At 43.2% G+C, this 21024-nt stretch overlaps 2 protein-coding genes across 3 annotated transcripts in view; both read right to left on the bottom strand.

Moving 5' to 3' along the window:
* Gnal (G protein subunit alpha L) overlaps window positions 1-21024 on the bottom strand; it is a 127748-nt gene that overhangs the window by 16635 nt on the left and 90089 nt on the right. For both annotated transcript variants that reach the window (XM_028774328.1, XM_028774330.1), the window contains exons 6-7: window positions 2213-2267; window positions 672-745 (exon numbers count right to left, since the gene is read on the bottom strand). In XM_028774328.1, coding sequence (XP_028630161.1) covers window positions 672-745; window positions 2213-2267 — 129 coding nt within the window. The remainder of the gene's footprint in view (window positions 1-671; window positions 746-2212; window positions 2268-21024) is intronic.
* On the bottom strand, window positions 5427-7913 carry Chmp1b (charged multivesicular body protein 1B). The gene has a single exon (XM_028774334.1). The coding sequence runs from the start codon at window positions 7776-7778 to the stop codon at window positions 7179-7181; it is 600 nt and encodes a 199-aa protein (XP_028630167.1). The 5' UTR covers window positions 7779-7913; the 3' UTR covers window positions 5427-7178.

Below are 21024 nucleotides of genomic sequence, written 5' to 3' on the forward strand. Positions count from 1 at the left end.
CAGCTTCTGCTCATCCTCTTTGATTCTACATTGTGGTTGTAGGAGTCAAAAGTACAGCAGGGAAACAGCTGGGATGGTGTCTAAAGATATACAGTAGGTGCTCAACAGATGCCATGCTTTCTAGTTTATACCACATCTTGTATCAAGTGCAGGCTACGTCTCTGCTGGGGCAGATCCTTCTGATCATTTGTCTCAGCTTCAGAAGACTGTCTGCCCTGGGGAGGTGGGAGGGACTTCCTCCAGACTCAGCTCTATCTACAGCCCTCTCTCCTTAGCAGGCGCCTCTGTCCAGTGCCCGGCAGGAGGTCCCTATCCCCTTCACTCAGGCAGATGGCACTGCTCTCCCTGAGGTTCTCCAGTTGTTTGGCTAAAGTGCCTATGTTCAGTTTATGCATGGTTTTCTTGCTGTCCTTGCGGCTCATCAGGCAGGCCCTGGTCTTTCTCCCCATGCTCTCCTGCCTATGCCTCCTTTCCTGGACCTATGTCTCCCAGTGTGTGAGCTTCTCAGTACTCTTGCTGGAGTCCAGCCTCACACAGCTTGCCCTTGTATCTCAATCCAAACCTCTTCAGTCCCAAGGCTTTGTGGCTCCCATTCTGCCCAGAGGCTGGCACCAGGCTGGACCTCCCACCCCCATCCCTGCCATGGACAACATTCTTAGCGATACACTCACTGAAAGTTCACTTTGTCCACTTGGAATCGTGTCTCAAAGATTCCTGATGTCAGCACTCTGCATCTGAGCAGGTCCTGGGGCAAGAGGAGAGAAGTAAGGTATGCCTGGGCATTAAGTGTGGTGACTGAGAAATGATGTTTGTTATTAAAAAAATAAAAAGAGTAATTAAACGCAGGCAAATGCTCTGTTTTAGAGATCCCCACAGTGAATTAGTTTGGCTCACAAAAGCAGTACCTATGCTTTTGTGACTCTCAGGACTTTTTGGAAATGCTTTATGCCCACACCTGCTGTTATATGTCAGCCAAACCTCAGTGTGCAGTGTTCAGGGACAAAGTCTTGGCCTGTGCTCTGTGGCTGCACTTGGAAGTATCTCGGGAAAGGACTGGTAGGAAGCTTAACTTTCATTCACAAGTCAGGGCCCTGAGGGCTGGAAGCTACTTCACTTTAGTGGGTTTCCTGTCACGTCCTTGCATAGCCCTGGTCTCTGTAAGATCAAAGCTGATGTGGTGTCAAGGGCATGGAAGAGCTAGGCTGTTTCACAAAGCTGGCATCTCCATATCCTGGGCAGGTGTCACTATGCTATTTGTGAATCAGCCACTCTGGAAGATTAGCGATGACCGTGTTGTTTTATAACTGTATCATCACCCTTGTATAGGTCACTTTTGAGGGGGGGGGTCTCTTAATTCTAGAGAGCCTAGGTTACACTGTAGGATGTATTTTTATTAGCATACATTAACTACACAGTATGACATGTGCTTACATGTGTAGAATTTATTCTGAGCATGTTCCTCTATGATACTTTCTTTCCCTCTTACCAAATAGTCCCTTATAGCTTCATGGTGAACACGGGTGAAGGGTTATTTACAGGAGTAGAGAAAAATGTCTCTAAACCTCATGATCCTCACACTGAAGGACTGTTTTGAGTTCTTAGAGTCTGTCATAGGGACAAAGACCCCATAAAAGAAAGAAACTTTGATGTCTAGGGGACACAGAGGAGGGCCTCCAGGTGGTTCAAGGCTTAGGCCTCCAGGGTCTGCAAATGTCTGCCGTGAATTAGGAAGGCTAGTTTGAGAGAACACCCTCCTATCTTAGTTGTGGTCCACTAGCTCCTTTTTCTTCTTTCACTTTCCTTTCCCTTCCTTTCTTCTGTCTGGCTCAACCCAAGGGACACACTTGTGACAAACCTGGATATGTGCTATGGTACTTGGGGCTCAAGCTTGGGGTCCAAAGCAGAATGGACCCAGTGTGCAAAACCCGGAACTGAAGGCCTAGCTTTCTCAGTGACGGTCCTAGGAAGCCTGGGAATCACATATTCCTAGTTCACATGGGATCTTTCTTCCATACCAGCAAGGACTAGATTAGGCTCCACTGCACAAGATGGAGAATGAAGGCTCAGAATCTGGTGGCAGAACCAACATGAGGGGCAGCATGGCAAGGTGCAAACAGCAGTGATCATGAGTATGTTTTCCTCCAACCCCTGCATCTTCTAAGTTATCAAACTCTGTTGGCAGTCTATCTCAGAAGCTCTACTTTCATCATACCTGGTCTGTGGGCGTGTAGTCAACCAGACTGACGCTGTCAATCCTTTCCAGGAAGCTGCAACGGAAGCCAGTACAAGGTCAGACTTGTTCTCTGGTCATGTTATCCCAGGGCCAGGGCGACTTTAATGGGACATTTTCAAAGTGATGGTGAGGACAGGCCTGGGTGCTGATACATATCTGTTCCAAGGGGAAGTCAATGCCTGCATTCCATGTGACTTTGCTGGTCTGTCCTTTCACCTGTTTTCCTTTCTCCTCCCCCTTCCCCAGTCCTGGAAGGTTTGTTAGGTGGTGGCTTCTCTGAAACTAGAGGGGAAATGACTAGACATCTCCAAGGCCAAGCTGGTAGAATAAGGTGCTGCAATGTTACTACAAAACAGAAAGCAACCACGTTCCCTGTATGAACCCAAAACAGTATATGTGTGAAAGTCTGAGTGTGCATGAGTTTTGACTGTATGTTGCATTTATGCTTGTCTATGTTGCCTGAGAATATAAGTGTGTTGACGAGAGGATGTCGGTGTGAGCTGTGGTGTGAGGGTGTGGGAGCATGAGCATGAGTGTGTGCAAGTGTGAAGGAGTATCTGCAGAGTTCATCAGTACATGCCTAGCAGCAACTCTCAGTGTAAGTCAATTCAAGAGCAGGATGACCAGACCTGGGTAGGGCGTGGCAGGTGAATCAGCATTGCTGCCATTTTTTAAGCATCATTCCGGGTCTTAGGTAGGAAGCCAGCTCCCCTTCCTCTCAGAGGTCAGAGCCTGTGTCATACAGCACCCTTTGACTCCACGAGGCCTGGTTTTCCAGGTCCTAGGAGGGACCCAGAGTGCAGGTCTGTGTCTTGGGGACTCTGGAGTCCCTAACACTTAGTGCAGCCTTCAGGAAACATCCATGGAAGGAACACACATTCATTTCCCCTTCAACTGAGGGAGGCAATGAGCAGGGCCCTGACAAGGAGGGCTGGAAGGAGCTAAAGATGAAACACAAAGCTGAAGGCTAGAGTCAGAGTCAGCTGAGGAAGCAACCAATTTAAAGCAGGGGGCACACAGGGTGGAGGCAGGTGGGTGATGGTAATTATTGCAAGTAGAACGGGTGAGAAATGACTGACAGACAGTACATATGAGGTTCTCGAGGGATGTAATTCAACACTGCCTTCCAGAGGAAGTGGTGGGAGGGAAGTGGTAGGAACCTTCCTGAAGCCTGTTCTAGTTGTGAGACTGAGATGCTAAGGGAAGAGGCAAAGGAGGCAAAGTCACCTCTGTCTCCCCCACTCTCTTTCCAAGGTGGTTTTCAAAATTCTGTCCAGTTCTGACCCTTGGCCTATTGCCAAACAACCGGCAGAAGTACTTCATCAAGCTAGGGCTTGTAACGAATGGGACAGAGGTTTTTAGAAAGCTTTTCCAGAGTTGTAACATTCTCCTTTCCTGGGATGTGACACATGAAGCAGAAAACACCGGGGCATGTAAGATTGTGCCTTTGTAGTTCAGAATGCTATACAGAGCTGCAAAACACACAAAAACCTCCAACCGTAAAACAAACAAACAAACAAACAAACAAACAAAACCCAATAAACTTGTGTTGTTGGATACTAAGGGAGGATAGGCCTGGTGCTGTAGGTTTTTAATCTGTTACTAGGGAGGCTGTGGCAAAGGAATTCCAAGTTCATGGTTTGCCTGATCTACAAAGTGGGTTAAAGACCAGCTTGGAAAATTAGTGAGATTCTGTCTCAAATTAAAAATCAAGGGGAAAAAAGACTGGGGATACAGCTCAGGGGTAAATACGTAAGTGCTCACGAAGTCTGAGTCAAAATTCCAGCATATAAAACAAGCCTCGCCTCCCCTCCCCACCCAACCCATTGGCTTTGCTATTTTCCAGTATTTCCTGTTATAGCTGAAGGTATGTATGCTTGCATCAGTGTTTTAACTAGAATAACTCAAAAGTCTGTGGCTTTGAAGATGCTCAAGAAGTGGGGATAAGCTGGGACCGGGATAGTCATGGACAGGTCCTTAGATCTCTTTTGTAATGAGATTGCTGGACCTGAAGGAAAAGCACCAGCTACTTGTCATCGAGTCACATTTTAAATAACTTCTTTGTGGAAAGAAAAGAGAGCAAGCTGTAACTGTTAAGGAAAGTAAAAAATTTTCCTTAGAATCATACTCAACCTGTAAGACATAAAAGTACTGTTGAATAAAAATATCTACATGGCGAGAAAGTATTAGGAATCTGGCTTGAGTTTGCTGTACTGGCTTTACCGGTTTGTTGTCAACAGGGAACACTTGAGCACATCCAAGGCATGAATTGCCAGCAGCCTACTGTATGACCAGATTCTGCTCCCTATGAGCCTGACAATGTAATTGTAGAAAATGAACTTGGGGAAACTAGCTAGATAGCTTACTAGCCTAGGCAGTGGAAGGAAGAAAAGAGGAAAGAAAAGAAATAAGCCCATTCACCAGTTTGCTTAATGTCCCTTGCTTGTAAGTCTTACTGGTAGTTTTGAGCTATCTCTGACAGCAGATGTCCCCAGGAGAATGTTCTTATGTATGGCAGGGAAATCCTTTACTAATGATTACATATAGATTATGTTAATAAGGCCACCAGAGTAGACTGGTATTTATATGTGTTCCCCCTCCTCTGCTCCCCAAATCAAAGGCCGGAGGAAAAACAGTTTGTTTAGAATATTCTCCAATAACACACGGCTGGGCCCTGCACTAAAATGAACTAATATAGGAAAGCTAAGTTTGTCCATCAGTCTGTCTGTCCTTCCCTCCCATTAATTCTAAAACTCAGTTTAGAAAAAAATTTGTGTTCACAAAGAAACATTCAGATTGGTGTAAGAACACCAAGGCTCCCAGGAATATAGAAGAAAATACCATGCTACCCAGATAAGAATCCAGGACTGAGGACAACTTTTGACTACTTTTGAGTTCTTCTTTCTCAAATATCTTAATAGTCACTCCTCCCGCCCCCTTTGTGGTGCTGGGAATCTAGCCTCGGGTCTCATGGATGCATCATTCATTCTCTGTTCCTACGCTGAGATCCATATGCACATGTAGTAATATGCCATTTAAAAATATGCTTATCCAGCTTTCATGATTTAAAATTCAAAACTGCATCCATTCCAAAAGTGAGGAAATAATTCATGGGCCTGTAGTGCTTTTGAAAATAATCTTTATGAACCATATAAATGTATATTCATACAGTATGAAATGAACACATTTTAAGAAAGTTTAAGTATATTCTTTAATCTCATAAAATATAATTTGATGGAAATGCTTGCAGTATAAAATTTACCAAGGAGTCAATACTGAGCTGTTTTTTAAAGCTGTACTTAGCCAAGGTTTTCCAGGATAAAGGATTAAGACACATGCTGTATTCATCATACACCCAAGTTAGCATAATCGTGTATATAAGAAGTCACATTTTTGCTAAAGGACCTTTGAGAGAGGATACTGGACTGTTAGAGGTGTCCTGTAGGGCAGATTTAAGAAAAAAAATATGTGTATATATGTATGTGCTCTCTCACACACACACACACACACACACACACACAAACACAAAGCACACATACTTCTTAACTCTGAGAACCAGTAATCATCTGTGTAGGCTTAAACTTTTTTCATTAAACACTCATTCATCTGGAAAATCATATAATTCATATAATAATGGATTTTTCAAGGAGTTTTACAGAGGCTCTATCTTGTCTGAAACATTGGAATTCTCTTAATGGAAAAAACAGAACTCAGGAAAAGGGGAAATTAAATAACACGAACTTTGTAAGTATTTAACTTAGGTTAATATATGTGCCAAGCAAACACAAGTTCTCTGTGTTTTGAGGACAGAAGAAAGTGGGAGTTGCTTTGTTTTACACCAGAGGCTATAAAAGAAGGCAGCTTCAGCTGGTGGCTTCCAGCCTCTCTCTCTTTCCTTCTAATCCCAACTCATTCCCTTGTTCTAGACTTCTAGCTGGCTAAATGTGCATTTAAGTCTTGTATATCAAGAGCATTAAGTTATGCTTTTTGAGGTTTTAAAAGAGTTGTTGCTTTAAGACAAAATAATACATACAAATAGAACTTAAAAATGCTTTTCTAAATTTATTTATACTTTTGGTTGTTAAATAAAAACAAAATGTATAATTACACAGTCCCAGAGCTTAGCCGGACCAAATCAGCAGTTCTTTGGCGATGTTTGGCACATAACAGGACTGTCATGTTGATGAACATTATTTTGATCAGAAGTCTATTAAAGGTTGGCTTTCATTAGAAAACAACTAGAAATTATCTTAATTAGGAATTATCTTAAGCTTAAGTCTTAAGAACTCTTGGTAAATAGAATATAAACAAAAATTTATTTTTTCCTAATAAATGAAATTACTTGGCATTTTTTTCCGTTACACAAACTCCATTATTACACGAACTAACAGAATGTAAAGAGTATTTTGCAATAATTTCCTAAGATAACTTAAGTATATGAGAATAAATTAATAGTCAATTGCAGTCGTTCTTTGAAGGCAAAAACAGAGAAAACCAAATGATATACAGAAAGAATATTTCCCACCGAATAAGTTGAACAAAGTGTTTACATATTTGTTACTAAACTAAGTACCCATTCCTCCTCTTCTCATTTTTATGCGCCTCTTGGCAGTCTATGTACCATCAACCACACTAAAATAACTTCAATATGATAATTTTAAGCGAAAACGGAATACACGAGGGCTAGAGTGCTGCCAATTTTTTCTAGATTTATGTAGAGCAAATGAACCAGTTCTGTTAAAAGGCAGCTATAAAAATACACTTCATCATAAGCTATAATGAGCTTTAAAATCCAGTTAGAAGTGGAGAAAAAGTTGGAATTTCTTAGCGTTATCTGGAGAGGGCTGTAAGTTCTTAGAAGACTGTTCGGCATTGTGGCACAATTCCTGGACATCTCTCTAAAACAGAGAGCACGTCAAAAGGAAATCTCGGACTGGTTCGGCCGTCAGACTTGATCCCGAAGGCGGGCCAGTCTCTGAGACAGTTCATCTTGCTCAGCCGAAGCCACGCTCGTTCCCACGGAACCGGTCTGGCCCTGAGGCAGCTCCATGTTGAGATCAAGGCCCGCCTCATCTGCCATTTCCTGGAGTAGCATATCCACTTGGTTCTGGGGAGTGGTCAGCGTCGTCGTGCTGCTCATCGTGTCTTCCATTTGCTGCGTCTGGACGTCCAGGGTCTCAAACTGGTGTTCGAATTTGTCCATCAAAGCAGAGATCTTTTCCAGATTCATAGTTTTCAACGTCGCGTCCATCGACTTAACCACACCCGCCATGGACTTGGTTACTTTGCCCATCGTCACTGCAGTCTGGACTCTGGCAGCCACGGCATCCACTCGCGCGCTCATTCTCAAGAAGTTCACCGCTTGATTCTTCTGGCGGATGGCATTTTCGGCGTGTATCCTCGCAACTTCCATGTTGCCCTTCTGAATGGCCTTTTTAATTTTGGCCTTTTCGGCCTTTTCCTCCTTGTCGCACTTTTTGGAACTTCTGTTCAGTTCTTTGGCCGCGAATTTCAGGTTGAACAGATGTTTCTCCATGTTGGACATGGTCGTGAGGCTTCTGTGGGGAGGGCCGGGGCGAAGCAGCAGGGACACCGGCGTAAGGAGGTCCGCTCCCGGCCAGCGCTTCTTTGTTTTGGTCTCACTTCCTGTATCTACGGCGTGCGGCGCAGACAGTGACGTCAAACTATGCGCCCGGGCCAATTGATGGGAGGGCGGTGCCCGAGTGACGGACAGCGTCGGGCCCCGCCCACCGAGGAGCCTACTTCCCACAAACCCTGAAGCTGGCTTTTGCGCTATCCGGCTTAGTTTCTAAAGCACCCACACTACAGTTTTGTTTGGAAGTGTAGCTACCGAAGAAGACGAAATGTGTTCAGACTTGCATGTAAAAAATATTTAGGCTCCAAACTTGGCCAGTTATGGAAGGGTGTTTGGGCACTCCGCCAAAATGCTGCAAAGTAGCTACCCTTCCCCCTTCCCCTCCCAACTCCCCAGCCCCAGCTTTTTTATGCCTAAGGGTCACCTCCGCTTTCTCAGGTAACCCGAATCCACCCCGGAAGACAAAAGCTGTCCAGGGCCTGCGTCTTGTTTTTTTCTTGCAATCTGTGCGGGTGCTCAGATGCTTCCTTCTTGGTCTGACTCCTTGCCCTGGCTGGTTGCTCAGTTTACAGGAGAGCTGGCTGGCGTTTGCCCTCCCAAACCCAGCTGTTTCTGAGCAACGAAAAGACTTATCTTTTGGTGGTACGAATTTATCTTTCTAGTGTTTTATAAATATCCAAGGAGCTTTGCTCACATTGAATTCTGACAGGTTAGCTGCCGTTTTAGATAATGCAGGAGCGAATGGCGAGGTGCAGAGACCCACACACTGGCAGACATCAAGCCTGTCACTGCCTGTTAGGTGCTTTAAAAATAAATGTAGACTTTCTATGGCAGCAATGTGTGCTGTAGCTTTCCTTTACAAACATTGCTCCCACACAGCACTAACAAGAGAGCAGAAGGCCCACTGCCCTCATGAGTTAGCAGAAGATAATGAATAAGCGAGCAAATTCTGCTTAGAGGTTGCTTTAGTCCAGGGTCCTGCATCACTCATATGATAGCTTGTCAATCAGTTAAAGTTTGTCTGTGCCACAGGCATTTCCTTAGAACAAAGCTTATGTATATCATTGTTGTCTGAGACAGGGCACGTGGGCTACCCTCCTCTATAGGGTAGATTTTGTTCCTGTGCCTGTCAAACCAGATGCATAATGGAAATTGTTCAGGATTCATGTCACCTGACCAAAGTAGAAATGGAGGACAAGGGACTCCCTCCTCATGTTTGTACCTACTGAGGTCCCCTCCCCTGGTGAGCCTTCCAAGGCCTCCTACTATGGTGCAGCTGGATTCTGTAAGGTTGCCATAGCACAAGACATATGCCTGATTCACTTCTGCTATGACATTAACTACCAGATAGTAAGGAGCATTGTTCTGTAGTCCCACTATGTTAGTGGATGCAGGCAGTGTGTCTAAGAAGGTTTTATGGACCGGGGGTGGGCTGAGGAGTTGGAACATTATCCTACACAGTAAGCTTAACTCAGCTCCTGTCTGTAGCAAAGCTCTTCCTCCAAGGGAAGCTTTTCTATAAATGTCATATACAAATGTATCAAAGTGAGAATAGAGGGTGGTTTGAGCGTCTCTGCTCACCCTCAGCCTACTAGCTCCTCCCCCTTTAGCTCCCTGGCTTTTTTTGAAGTTTATAACAAGTTTCTTGTCAATAATCCCTAATTCCCTCTTCCCCTCCTGCACTCTTTTCCTTTCTCTCTTCTCTTCTCTCTCTTCTCTCTCTCTCTCTCTCTCTCTCTCTCTCTTCCTTTCTTTCTTTCTCTCTTTCTTTTTTTCATGGTCATGGTGATGGGACCTAGGGCTTCATGAATACTAGACAAACACTCTACACTGAGCTACACCCTAGCCGATAGCTTTCTTCATAACAAATTCTAATTAGGTGGGGTGATTTGGCATACAATCATGGCAAACGCTGACAGATGGAGCTAATGACAACCATTACTTATTAAATGCGTAACTGCTAGGCATTGTTCAGCACTTTCCATAAATAAGCTCATGTAATGCTCACACAGGACTAGGGAGACTCTATCAATAGCTCCAGTTTTCAGGTGAGGAAACCTAGGCGTAGGGAGCTAAGTAATCGGCAGAGAGCACAGTTCTGGTTACGTCTTGACGTCAGATTCCCTGGATACCCCAGAAGCAGTACAGATCAATCCAGTGTAGATAACAAGAACAAAGACATCTCTGGGCTGAAGCTGTAGATCAGTTGTAAGAATGCTTGCCTATCATCCATGAGGTCCTAGGTTTGATCCCCAGCACTGCAAAACAAAACAACTTGGTACTGTGGTGTCCACCTGTAATGCCAGCACCTAGAAGGTCAAGGCTGGAAGATACAATGTTCCAAGCTAGTCTGAGCTGCTCAGTGAGACTCAGTCTCAAAAACCCAAACACAAGAGTAACAAAACAAATGGTCATTGGTTATCCTAGAACTATAAATTGACTGAGCAGTGGTTCCCCCTGAGAAGACTGAGGAGTGGAACCAATTGCAAAGTTGATGTAGGGTGTGGAACAGGCACTAAAAGTTGCTGCACTCAGTGAACCATAGGTCATTTCCCAGTGTGGGTGGAGTCCAGGAACCATCTACCCAGAGATAGCAGCTTGGCACAGGAAGAGAAGGCTGACTCTGTCCTTGGTAGGAGCTTTCCTCTTTCTGAGTAAGCCAGGTCCTGCTTCTTCTCTTCCATGGATACCCTCTAACCCAACATGATCTACAGAAAAAACACCTCCTAGGCACACACTTGTGCAGCGAGTTTATATTCTGTTCCTGAGACTGTCACACTGCTGGCTCGTTGGAAGTAGATAATTTGTGAGATAAGACCACTTGGGAACTCTTTAGAGAGACTCATCTCTCCTCATCCCTATTTACACACACCCCTGTCCACCTGGATGTCTGAGTCAGAGTCTCAGGAGTTATCTCTGAGGATGCTCTTATCGATGTCTGCATCCAGCAATCCACCCTTTACACCCCACTCAAGGTGGTGGTCTTCGTGGTCTGTTTAGACTGGCATGCATTCTTTCCTGTATATCCAGCTGGGCACACAAGGTGGGACATTTAAAATATAGTGTGTGCCTTCTTATGAAGATTGGTAGAGCTGTTTTGGAATCTTCTAGCCCATGCCTGTATTCCACAAATATTTACTGATTCCATTTTGCAGTGTGGGTTAGTGTAATGGAAAGTCAATTGCTTTTCAGTAATTGACATGTTGGTCTATGTCTGTATTCCACAAATATTTACTGAGCTCCAGGCTAGATGAGCACCACAGGGGGCAAGGATAATTGGCAAACCCGAGTGATTTGTGATATCCTCTTAAGTAGAATGTTTTATTTTTTCCCTAGAGTTTCTTTTTGTGGAGGGGCTCAGGGGTGCTTGCCAAGCATTTTCAATGAACTTAGTGAGGAAGGCAGAAGTGTGGCCACTTCTGTCTGGGAAGCACCAGAAAGAGCTCAGGGAAATGTCCTGAGGAAACAAATGAATCCTAGGTCCCAGCTAGTAATGGGGTAGAGCTCAGTGTAGTGTTGCTCAGCACGAGCAACGTCCAGAAAAAAAAAAAGCAAGGACCCTCCCCTACCCCGTCCCCACACCTACACCAATGTGTCAAAAGCACCAGTAAGTCACAGTACATGGAGAAAGCAGGTTTGCAGAAGTGATTAGGGTGTTAAAAAAAAAGGAAGAAAGAAAAAAAAAGAACTGAAAAGTATTTGAATTTCTGTTACACTAACCCAAATTGAAAAATTTCAGTTCATCTATGCAAACTGAAATAAGGAAATGGCGACAAGAGTTTTTCTTCAGCTCTGGCTCCTTAGAAGATTTCTGTTCTGTTCTTTTTGTTAGTAGCCCAGGACTGTATCTATTACAGTTCCACTTCCCAGATTCTCCCATCTGCTGGAAGACTTCCCAGGACGCTGAGAAGTAAGTGCATGCTTCTGGAGAGAAATGGGCATCTTTTTCTTCAAATTCTCCATGTGTACCTAAGCCAACTGTGGAGTGACAGTATTTAATTTAAAAAGAAAAAAAACAGAGTCTGTGACGAACATGCACAGGCTTCTCGTGTCTTTGTTCTGTAACATCCCAGTATAACCTCTCACAAAACACTTACACCGAACAGACAGCACGAGTCGTCTGGGGAGGGTTTGATACATAGTGGGATGGGTACATGTTCTGTGCAAACACTTCGGTAGTTTTATGACTACATAAGGAACTTCAGTAGTCACAGAGTTTGACATTTGTGGGACCCAGAACCAGCAGCCTGAGCATACAAAGGGATAGCCACATCTGTTCAGGTCACACCAGAGTGGGAAACTGACCTTGTTGTCAATGTTCAAATTTTGTACTAGTTTCTTAAGAGACCTGAAGCATGATTAAATATATTCAGTTGGAAACAATATAAAGTTCCCTTTTTTGGCAAAATGATCCCTCAGGTCTTTTCTATCTTAGAAGATATATTTAGTCCCTGCTCACCCTTCTGACTAGAAAGTCACGGCAAAGCGGTTTCTTCCTTAGCAGTTACTGCCTGTGAGAGGCAGCCAGAGTAGGGAGCTTACATTATTATTCCCAGAAATAATGCCAAGCACTAAGTTTTTATTAATATCATTTAGGATGTGACACCAGGGCACCCACATAATAGTGGGGTCCATAAACAAATGAAAGCTATGATTAGATTCCATGATATCATTTTATTATCATAATGGAATAACACTTATTTATCAAATGTTAACCACAGATATGAGGGACCCCAGTTATTATGTGATCAATGGAATTTCCTATAATAAGGTTATTTCTTTCTAATAACTGGTACACATATCAGTCCAGGGAACCCCTCTTTCAGACTGCTTTCTTCAATTTGAAATTTTCAAAGAGCAGCTAGCTTTCCTACATTCTAAAATTCTTTCTAAACGCTCTAATTGCATTACTGGAAGGAGGGAAAGTGCTTACATAAGGTATCATTACAGCTTTCCATTGTCCCCAAGGCAGTAAATACTTCTATTGTCAAGGAGGCCTTGTAGCCTAACCTCATTCTTTTTTATTTTGTGGTACTAGGGATTAGACTCACTCTACCCATGCTAAACTCACTCCCTACCACTTAGCTACACTTGCCCCTCCCCCCACATCCCAGAAGGTCTCATTCTTTTCATTCCTGAATAATATCTCATTCTACGGACATAGTGTATTTTTTTTAATCATTCACCAGTTGATGAACACCGGGGTTGTTCTACTTCTGAAAGACTATGAATGATGCTGTAAGGAGACACTGTACCTTTAACTAGGTTAGAGCTACAGGAACATCACTTTAGTATATATGGACATGATGGATTAAGATAGTGTGGAAGAAAAGAAAAAATCTACCTATGATACAAACAGCCATTCAGTTAAAAATGTGTAGACCGTCCATGATGTGCTAGGTCACTTTCTCAGCTGTTGGCGAAACAGCAGGGCAACATTAGTTGGATTCAATTTGTATTAAAAGATAAGTTAAAATGGAGAACAAAAAAAATGGGAGGGAGATTGGAGAGGGATTTAGGGAGAGTTGAAGGGGAAGTGGGGAATAGATAAGATCATGATACGCTGTATATATGTATGAAAATTTCAAAGAATAAAAAGTATTGTTACCCCCACTCCCAGTAATTTCAAGTGAGGAGTTAACACACCTAGGTGATAGTTCATCTGTGTGGAAAAGAACTTAGATATATTCGTTCATGTCTTCATTATGCAAAAGGGATGGAACATGTGCACACCACAGCAGCTCCTGCTATCGAGAGGCGATTGTGCAACGGGATGGAGAACAGTTGCAGACCCTCGGGAGAGACATTGTAAGGGATTCCTTGCCAGCGTCTTTCAGCGATTTCAAGACATGCTTTCATTGTGGGGATTACATTTTGAATCTTCATTTTTGCCTTTTTGTGATTTCCCTTTTTGGGTTAAATTGTGGCCTAGTTACTTTCTATTGCTGTGATTAAAATCTCTGGCCAAGAGCAACTTGGGGAGGGAAGAGTTTGTTTCTTGGAATAGCTTATAGTCCATCATACAGGTTCCCAGCAGGAACTAGGGAACTAGTACAGGTTCCCAGCAGGAACTAGGGAACTAGGGAACTTGTAAGCATGCCCACACTTACACATATAAATGTGAACACACTTCTACACATTGCATGTAGACCCACACAAAGCTAAAATAAAGTAGTTAAAATTTTTTTCTATGAGGCAGATATTTCCAAACAATGATGGAAGAAATGACGGACTGGGGGAGTGGAGCTGAGAGGCTTCTGCTCAGGTTTCTATTGATTTGTATTTTCTCCACCGCGCTGGCTGTTGTCTTCCACAGCCAGAGAGAACAACTGTCCATAAGAAGCAGGGACAGTTCTAATTTTTCAGATCTTGAAAATAAGTGTATCTAACAATGAAGGTGAAAAGGATTGTTAAGAAGAATATGTTTATCCACCTTGGTGACGGTTATATTTTTGATGACTTCAATGGTATAGTGTAATATATGTCTTCTAAATTCTTTTTTCTTTCATTTAAAAATTACCCACAAAAGACCAGTTTTTGAAGTTGAAATTACATAAGCACCAAGGATTTCTAGATTATTCTAAAAGTTTAGTATTCCCAGGGCTTGGCAGAGAGCCATACAGTTGAAGTCAGAATCAGAGATGATAAATGGGGTGGGGAAAACCGATGGCTGTTGAGAAAAAGACAGACCTGGTACTGTAGGACCAGAGTTTCCTGTCTTCACCCTGAGCATCCTTTCTTCTTTTTCTTTGATATCTTAAGAGTCTTCCCAAGCCAATTATTGGAATGGATGTGCTTCTAACGGAGCTCATGTGTTGGTTCAGTACACAGGAACCCACACTGGGTGGTGTTGAAAGTTCCATTAAGTTAAGTCTGATTTTATAGAGATCTTCCAAAGACTCAATTTTCTCTCTCCTAAAATAGCTGTTTCCATGGTTACTTAATCACTTATTATGAGGCCTTAGAGGAAATGCATTTGGGGGTATAATTCAGTAGGTTGTGTTTAAATTTTCATAGCAGGAACTAGGGAACTTGAAATAAAATACAATCTCTGGGTAATTCGAAGCTTGCTTGGTGCTAGAAAGACATTTGTACCAGAGCAGGGCGGTGCAAACCCAGTGGGATTGCTGATTCCTGCTCTCCCCTGCCCCAGGTATGCATGCATTGTTTCTGGAAGCAAGAAGTAGTTCCTGCTCAAGGGACACAGAAGTGACTGCGGACTTAGATGAGTGAGTACCAGTCACTGGCTAATGGGGCACATTTGAGGTGGCCTGGGCTGGACACTATCTCTTCACTCCATCTGGAATTTACTTTGCAAAGGTAAAGGTAAAGGAGATGAAAACAGGAAGAAATAAACTCAGGAGTAGCTAATGTACTTATTATCCCAAAGAGAAAGCACCTGCTCAGGGCCTTTCCCCAAAGTGCAGCTGATTCAACACCAGCTTAAAGACAACTTTGGAGAAATCCTACTTCTTCCAGAAGTAGCCCGAGGAAATTTCTACCCTTTTTGTGTTAAACAGCATAAAGCAGATATTAGTAGCCTCCAGGTATTTACCTTACCATATGGTGCATTTCAGAAGTCCTTCCCTCTGTTCAGCTTCCCAGAGTGCCTCTGGGGCACACTATGCTGGTTGGCTGAGTATGATGATGCAGGGCTTGCAAACATACATGCATGTTTCCACTATGTTGTTGTGAACCACTGATGCATGGAGGGCTGAAAGAGGAGGTTGTAGTCTGTTGTCACCAAGCCTGCATGGTGACTGCCCACCCACAGCCAGCTCCAATTACCATGTACCTGGCACTTTTTAAAAATATATTTTAAAAAATATTTTATTTATTTATTTATATCTCATTTCACTGGTGTTTTGCAGGTCTGTCTGTGTGACAGTGTCAGATTTTGGAGTTACAGACAGTTGTGAGCTGCCACAAGGGGTGCTGGGAATTGAACCCAGGTCCTCTGGAAGAGCAATGAGAGATCTTAACCACTGAGCCATCTCTCCAGCCCCCAACATTTTTTCTGCCCTGCGTGTTATCTCTTGTCATCTTTCTTTAGAGATGTGTATGTGTATATGTTATGTAGTATGTGTATATAAAATGTCACCACTTTGAAGTATAGAATTCAGTGGTTTTAGTATATTCACAAGGTTGTATGGCCAGCCCACTAGCCAATTCCAGAACATTCATCCTGGTGGGTAATTTTCATTGTCAACTTGACTGTATTCAGAATCACCTAAGAGATTGGTGAGCCACATTTCTGGGTGTTTCTAGAGAGAATTAACAGAAGGGGTGATGACCCACCCTAAAAGTAGGTAGCACCAACAACCCATAGGCTAAAGTCTATGTGGAACAGAATGGAAAAAGGAGAAAGTCAATTGAAAACTGGTATTACTGTCTCTGCTGTCACCTGACATGAGGTAAGTGTGCTGCTCCACTATACCCTGCTGGCCATGATGACTGAACTCCTTGAAACTATGAGCCAAAACAAATCCTTTCTTCTTTAATTTGTTTCTGTCAGAGATTTTATCATAGCAATACAAAAGTAACCCTTGTATATATCATCCTACGAGAGTCCACTTACCCTGAGTAGTCTCACTCGATTTTTTCAATTTTGTTTCCTCCCCTCATCCCCGGTACCACCTGCCTTTACGGATTTGTCACTCACGGGCATTCTATACACATGGACCACTTATTTTTGGGTTTGGCTTCCATCACTTAGCTGAGTGTCTCTCATCTCTGTCCATTTCCTACCCATCCATTGTTACTGCCCTTCTCTCCTGTTGCTTAATCCATTTCATTTCAAGGACAGTGCGCCTCTATCCCTTGGTGGGCACTTGGGTTGCTTCTGATTTTGGCTATTATGTTGCTGCGAACACTTGTTTGTATAGATGCATGTTTGTACTTCTCTTGGACATGTATCTAAGAGTGAATAGCTGAGAACTATAGACCAAGCCTGTTATAAACTGGTAGAATCTCATGATATCATTCCCCCCCTCTGACCCCCATACTGAAAAATAAACACCAGGCCTCATTCATGCTAGTCATTATAGTTTTGTTTTGAGCTAGGCTTTCATTAAGCTGATCAAGCTGGCCTCAGGCTCATGCTCTAGCCCTGAAAAGACTTTGAACTTGCTATCTTCCTTTCTCTACCTCCACCTCCTGAGTGGCTGGGATTGCAAGCTAGCATCACTAGGCTTGGCTTCTCAGGTCTCAGTGGGCCATTCAGTTTCCTAAGGCCCTAACAGAATTTCAGCATCACTGAGGAACTCTTCTCTAGATGGTTCTGAGAATTATGCATAGAGAGATAGCTTTTAAGTAAGCATCAGAGTTCAGAGTGCAGAACTGCTGAGCAGTTCAGTGCAGTGACTCAGAGTCACTCAAGACATTAGTCAGATCTTTTCCTAGCAATTTAGATGGGGGGGGCAAAAGAAAAGAAACTACGTCAAGATCCTGGGGATCAGCAAGAGTAAGCTGCAGTGTGTGAGGATCTAGGGTGTGGCATGGAGTTGTGAAGGGGTCAAGGGCCAGTGCCTCCAATCAGTGGCACACTGAATATGGGGCTCTTGCTTTGTTAATTCAGTTACAATCCCATGTCGCACATGAAGCTTCAGTATTCTCTGAACTGAGCATATGATGGTGCTCTCTAAGACTATATGGAGTGGAACAATCCTGTTTTCCAGTCATCACAGATGTTGGAATGTGGGACAGTGCATTCCCCGACATTTGTAGTGATGCTGGTCTGAACCACAACACTTGGCCACCAGCCGGATAAAGGAACAGTACACGAAGCACATGCAGTCCGTCATCCTTGACAAGGCAAGGAAACGACTGTGTTATCAGCACAGTACTTCCTATACTGGACTTTCTACTGTGATTTCAGAGTATGTTCCTCCTACTTGTAGAAAAAAAAAAGGTGTGGATTGTAAATTAGTCTGCTGTGTTTGACAGCAGCTGCCTAACATGCCCAGTGTTTACCTTGTCTCTTTTAAAAACTAGAATTATTTTTTTTGTGTGTGCATGTGTATGCTGTGTATGTGTGGGTGCCTACTGAGGCCAGCAGGGGGCATTGGATCCCCTAGATCTGTAGTTACAGGTGGTTGTGAGCTGCCTGGGTTCTGGGATCTGCACTCCTGTCTTCTGGAAGAGCAGGGAGTTTTCCTAACCTCTGAGCCATCTTCCAGTCTTGACTTTTGTCTCTTGATTGCATCTCTTCCCTTTTGTGCTTGACTTAGTCTTGAGTTGTTTTATTCATCAAAGTCCTAGGAACAATGGGCTGGTGAACATTTATATATGCCTCCATTTATCTCCCAGCTGGCCTGGGTGCAAACCAGGTCTACATAAGCATGTATACTCTATGGTGTTTGTGTAGTAATGGAACTATCTAGTGATACACTTTTCAGAGGATGTCCATGGCATCAGGAATATTTGACTCTGTTACATACAAGACTGGGGAAGACTACCTTCCCACAGTGATGTCCACCTGAGACATGGGTGCATGAATAGCAACAGGACCCATTCCCTGGAGAAGGTCAAAGCCACATGAGTAGACAAACAGCACAGCACCATGGTCATATCCCACTGCCGCTGTGATGCATGTATGTGCTTGCTTTTATGAAGCAACAGTAATGGGAGATGGTCAGAGCTTACATTTTTGTAGCATTTACTTAGCAACTTAAAACACTCGGGATTTTCCATTCACTCAGTCCCAGAACCTGAGCATAGAAGTAAAACAAGATCATTCTTAGGATACAAAGGTATTGAGCCAACATGATCCTAACATGTAAAGATAAATAAAATGGTATAGGGGGAGTTATGAAGGACTGGGTTCACAAGTCTCCAAGGTGGTGGCTTCCTGTGACTTGGTCAGGTTTGAGGGTAAGAAAGTTGGGCTTTATTCCTAACAAGCCTGAAAGGGGAGTCTCGGTCTGAGGCCAGGAGCCTCATTCATGAGGCACTTTCTATTCAGGGCTCTTTGAGGTATTCAAGGACAGAAGTGAAGGAAACCTGAAATCTCTTCCTGTGGTCCCATCCATTACTGGGAAACTGTGATTCTGGGATGCCACAGTATACCTCTTTGGGCCTCAAGGTATTAGTCACATACTAGCAAGAATAATACTTACCAAGAACTCAACTGTATAGCAGGCACTATTCTGAGAGCTTTGGGTATCTAACTTATTTGTCTTATCACAACTCCATGGACCTGGGTGCCACTGCTTTTTTCCCCCACTGAAATATTTTGCTCCAAATTTCATGCAGCAGGTGGTGGCAGAGCTATTATATCATCTGATTCTTGGTCTGCTCATGGTCAAACTTGTATCGCTTAAAAACAAAGATTTATTCTTTCACAGTCTAGTTGAAGCTAAATCATTAGCTCCCAAACTCCACTGACACACGAGTAAGGTTTCCATTTTTGTTGCTTAAGAAATTAAATTCCTCAAGTGACAAGTGTCAACACTGTGTCTACAAAAACACTGACACAGGACAACAAAGTACACACTGCACGCCAACTTCCATTGCAAACATATGTGAATTTCCTTGTGATCATGAGCTATGCTGGAGATCCCAGATGCTGGCAATTTCTGCTTTAGCATGTAGGTTAATAGAAGTTATATAACACAGGCAGACCTCAGACTCACGAGCTTCCTGCCTCAACTTTGTAATAAGCATAAGGATTACCACATGCTTAAAGAGTCAGGCCTTGGTCATGATTCTGAAAACAATTATTTTTTTTTATACAACAACAGCTTTATTGTGAGTTTGACCTTCATAGAGAAAGTTCCAGTGCACTTAGAATTAACTCATTAAGCTATGACACTATAGAGCTGTGGCATTCCAAATCTTAGAAGGCATCTAAACGGGTAACTGATGTCATCATTGGTCATGATATGAATAGCAGTATAGTTGAAACTGGGCCCCAGGCTAGCATGTACCACTTTCTTCTGTATCTCAGGGGACAAAGTTGATTTTTTTTTTCCCGAGATAGGGTTTCTCTGTGTAGCCCTGGCTGTTCTGGAACTCACTCTGTAGATCAGGCTGGCCTCTAATTCAGAAATCTGCCTGCCTCTGCCTCCCAAGTGCTGGGATTAAAGGTGTGCACCACCACTGCCCGGTGACAAAGGGGGTCTTAACACAGAGATTGTTAATTTATGTTTTTAACTTTGCATGGGAATCAACCAATGTTGTCCTATTACTTGAGAACTGAAGGAACTCAAACCACACTCATTTATTCCCAAAAGCTCCAGAGAAGATAGTTTAAGCCTCTTCACAAAGCAAACTGCCTGGACTCTATGGGTGAGATCCAACACTGGCCTGTACTTGATCTCAGACAATATGAAAACATCATTTCCCTAGAATGGAAATTCATCCTGTGGGATACAGGAAACAACAGGAGAACAAAAGCCGTTGCTGAGGATCAGTACCATAGTTACGGAGCAGTTGTATGACCAGGAGTATATGGTCAACTCTCACTTCTGGGTCATAATCAATCTGCTTTCATTTTCACTATCTGCCAATCGGAACACTCTGAAATCACTGCTGGTTCAAGTCTGGAACCACTCCAAAACAGCAGAAAAAAGGAGTAAGAACTTGCCTGCGACCAATGTAAGCTTCATTACGCTGAACCCCAAAATGCAGCAAGAAAACAATAGGAAACAGGCTTTATTTTATTTTAAATTAGATGTGTGTGCATATATCTCTGTGCATGCCAGTGCAGGTGCCCAAAACGGCCAGCAGAGGGCACCAGATCCTCTAGAGCTGGAGTTTCAGGTGGTTGTGAGCAGCCTTGAGTGCTGGGAACTGAACTCAGGTCCTCTGAAAGAGCAGTCAGTGCTCTTTAGACACTAAACCATCTCTCCAGTCCTACACAGTTTGATATTACAAAAATTAATTCAGGGAACTTTGCTTCAAAATTAAAATGTAATAGTGAGTATTTGGGCACATTATAATTCACAAATATGCCTTTAAGTCTGTGCAGAAAGGAAAAAAAAATGAAAAGAACTTAAAAGAGGACGAAGTGAGTGAAGCTTATTCTGTTTCATCCATGAAACAATGTTACCTGAACACATCTTCTTTAGTGAAACAATGTTACCAAACACAACTCCTTCATTGAAACAATGTTACCAAACACAGCTCCTTCAGTGAAACAATGTTACCAAACACAGCTCCTTCAGTGAAACAATGTTACCAAACACAGCTCCTT

Source organism: Grammomys surdaster, unplaced genomic scaffold (assembly GCF_004785775.1).
Source record: "Grammomys surdaster isolate TR1022 unplaced genomic scaffold, NIH_TR_1.0 239, whole genome shotgun sequence".
NCBI lineage: Eukaryota > Metazoa > Chordata > Mammalia > Rodentia > Muridae > Grammomys > Grammomys surdaster.

Bases quoted from the DNA above. Each gene is read 5' to 3' on its own strand.
- Chmp1b (XM_028774334.1), bottom strand. From the start codon at position 7,778: ATGTCCAACATGGAGAAACATCTGTTCAACCTGAAATTCGCGGCCAAA.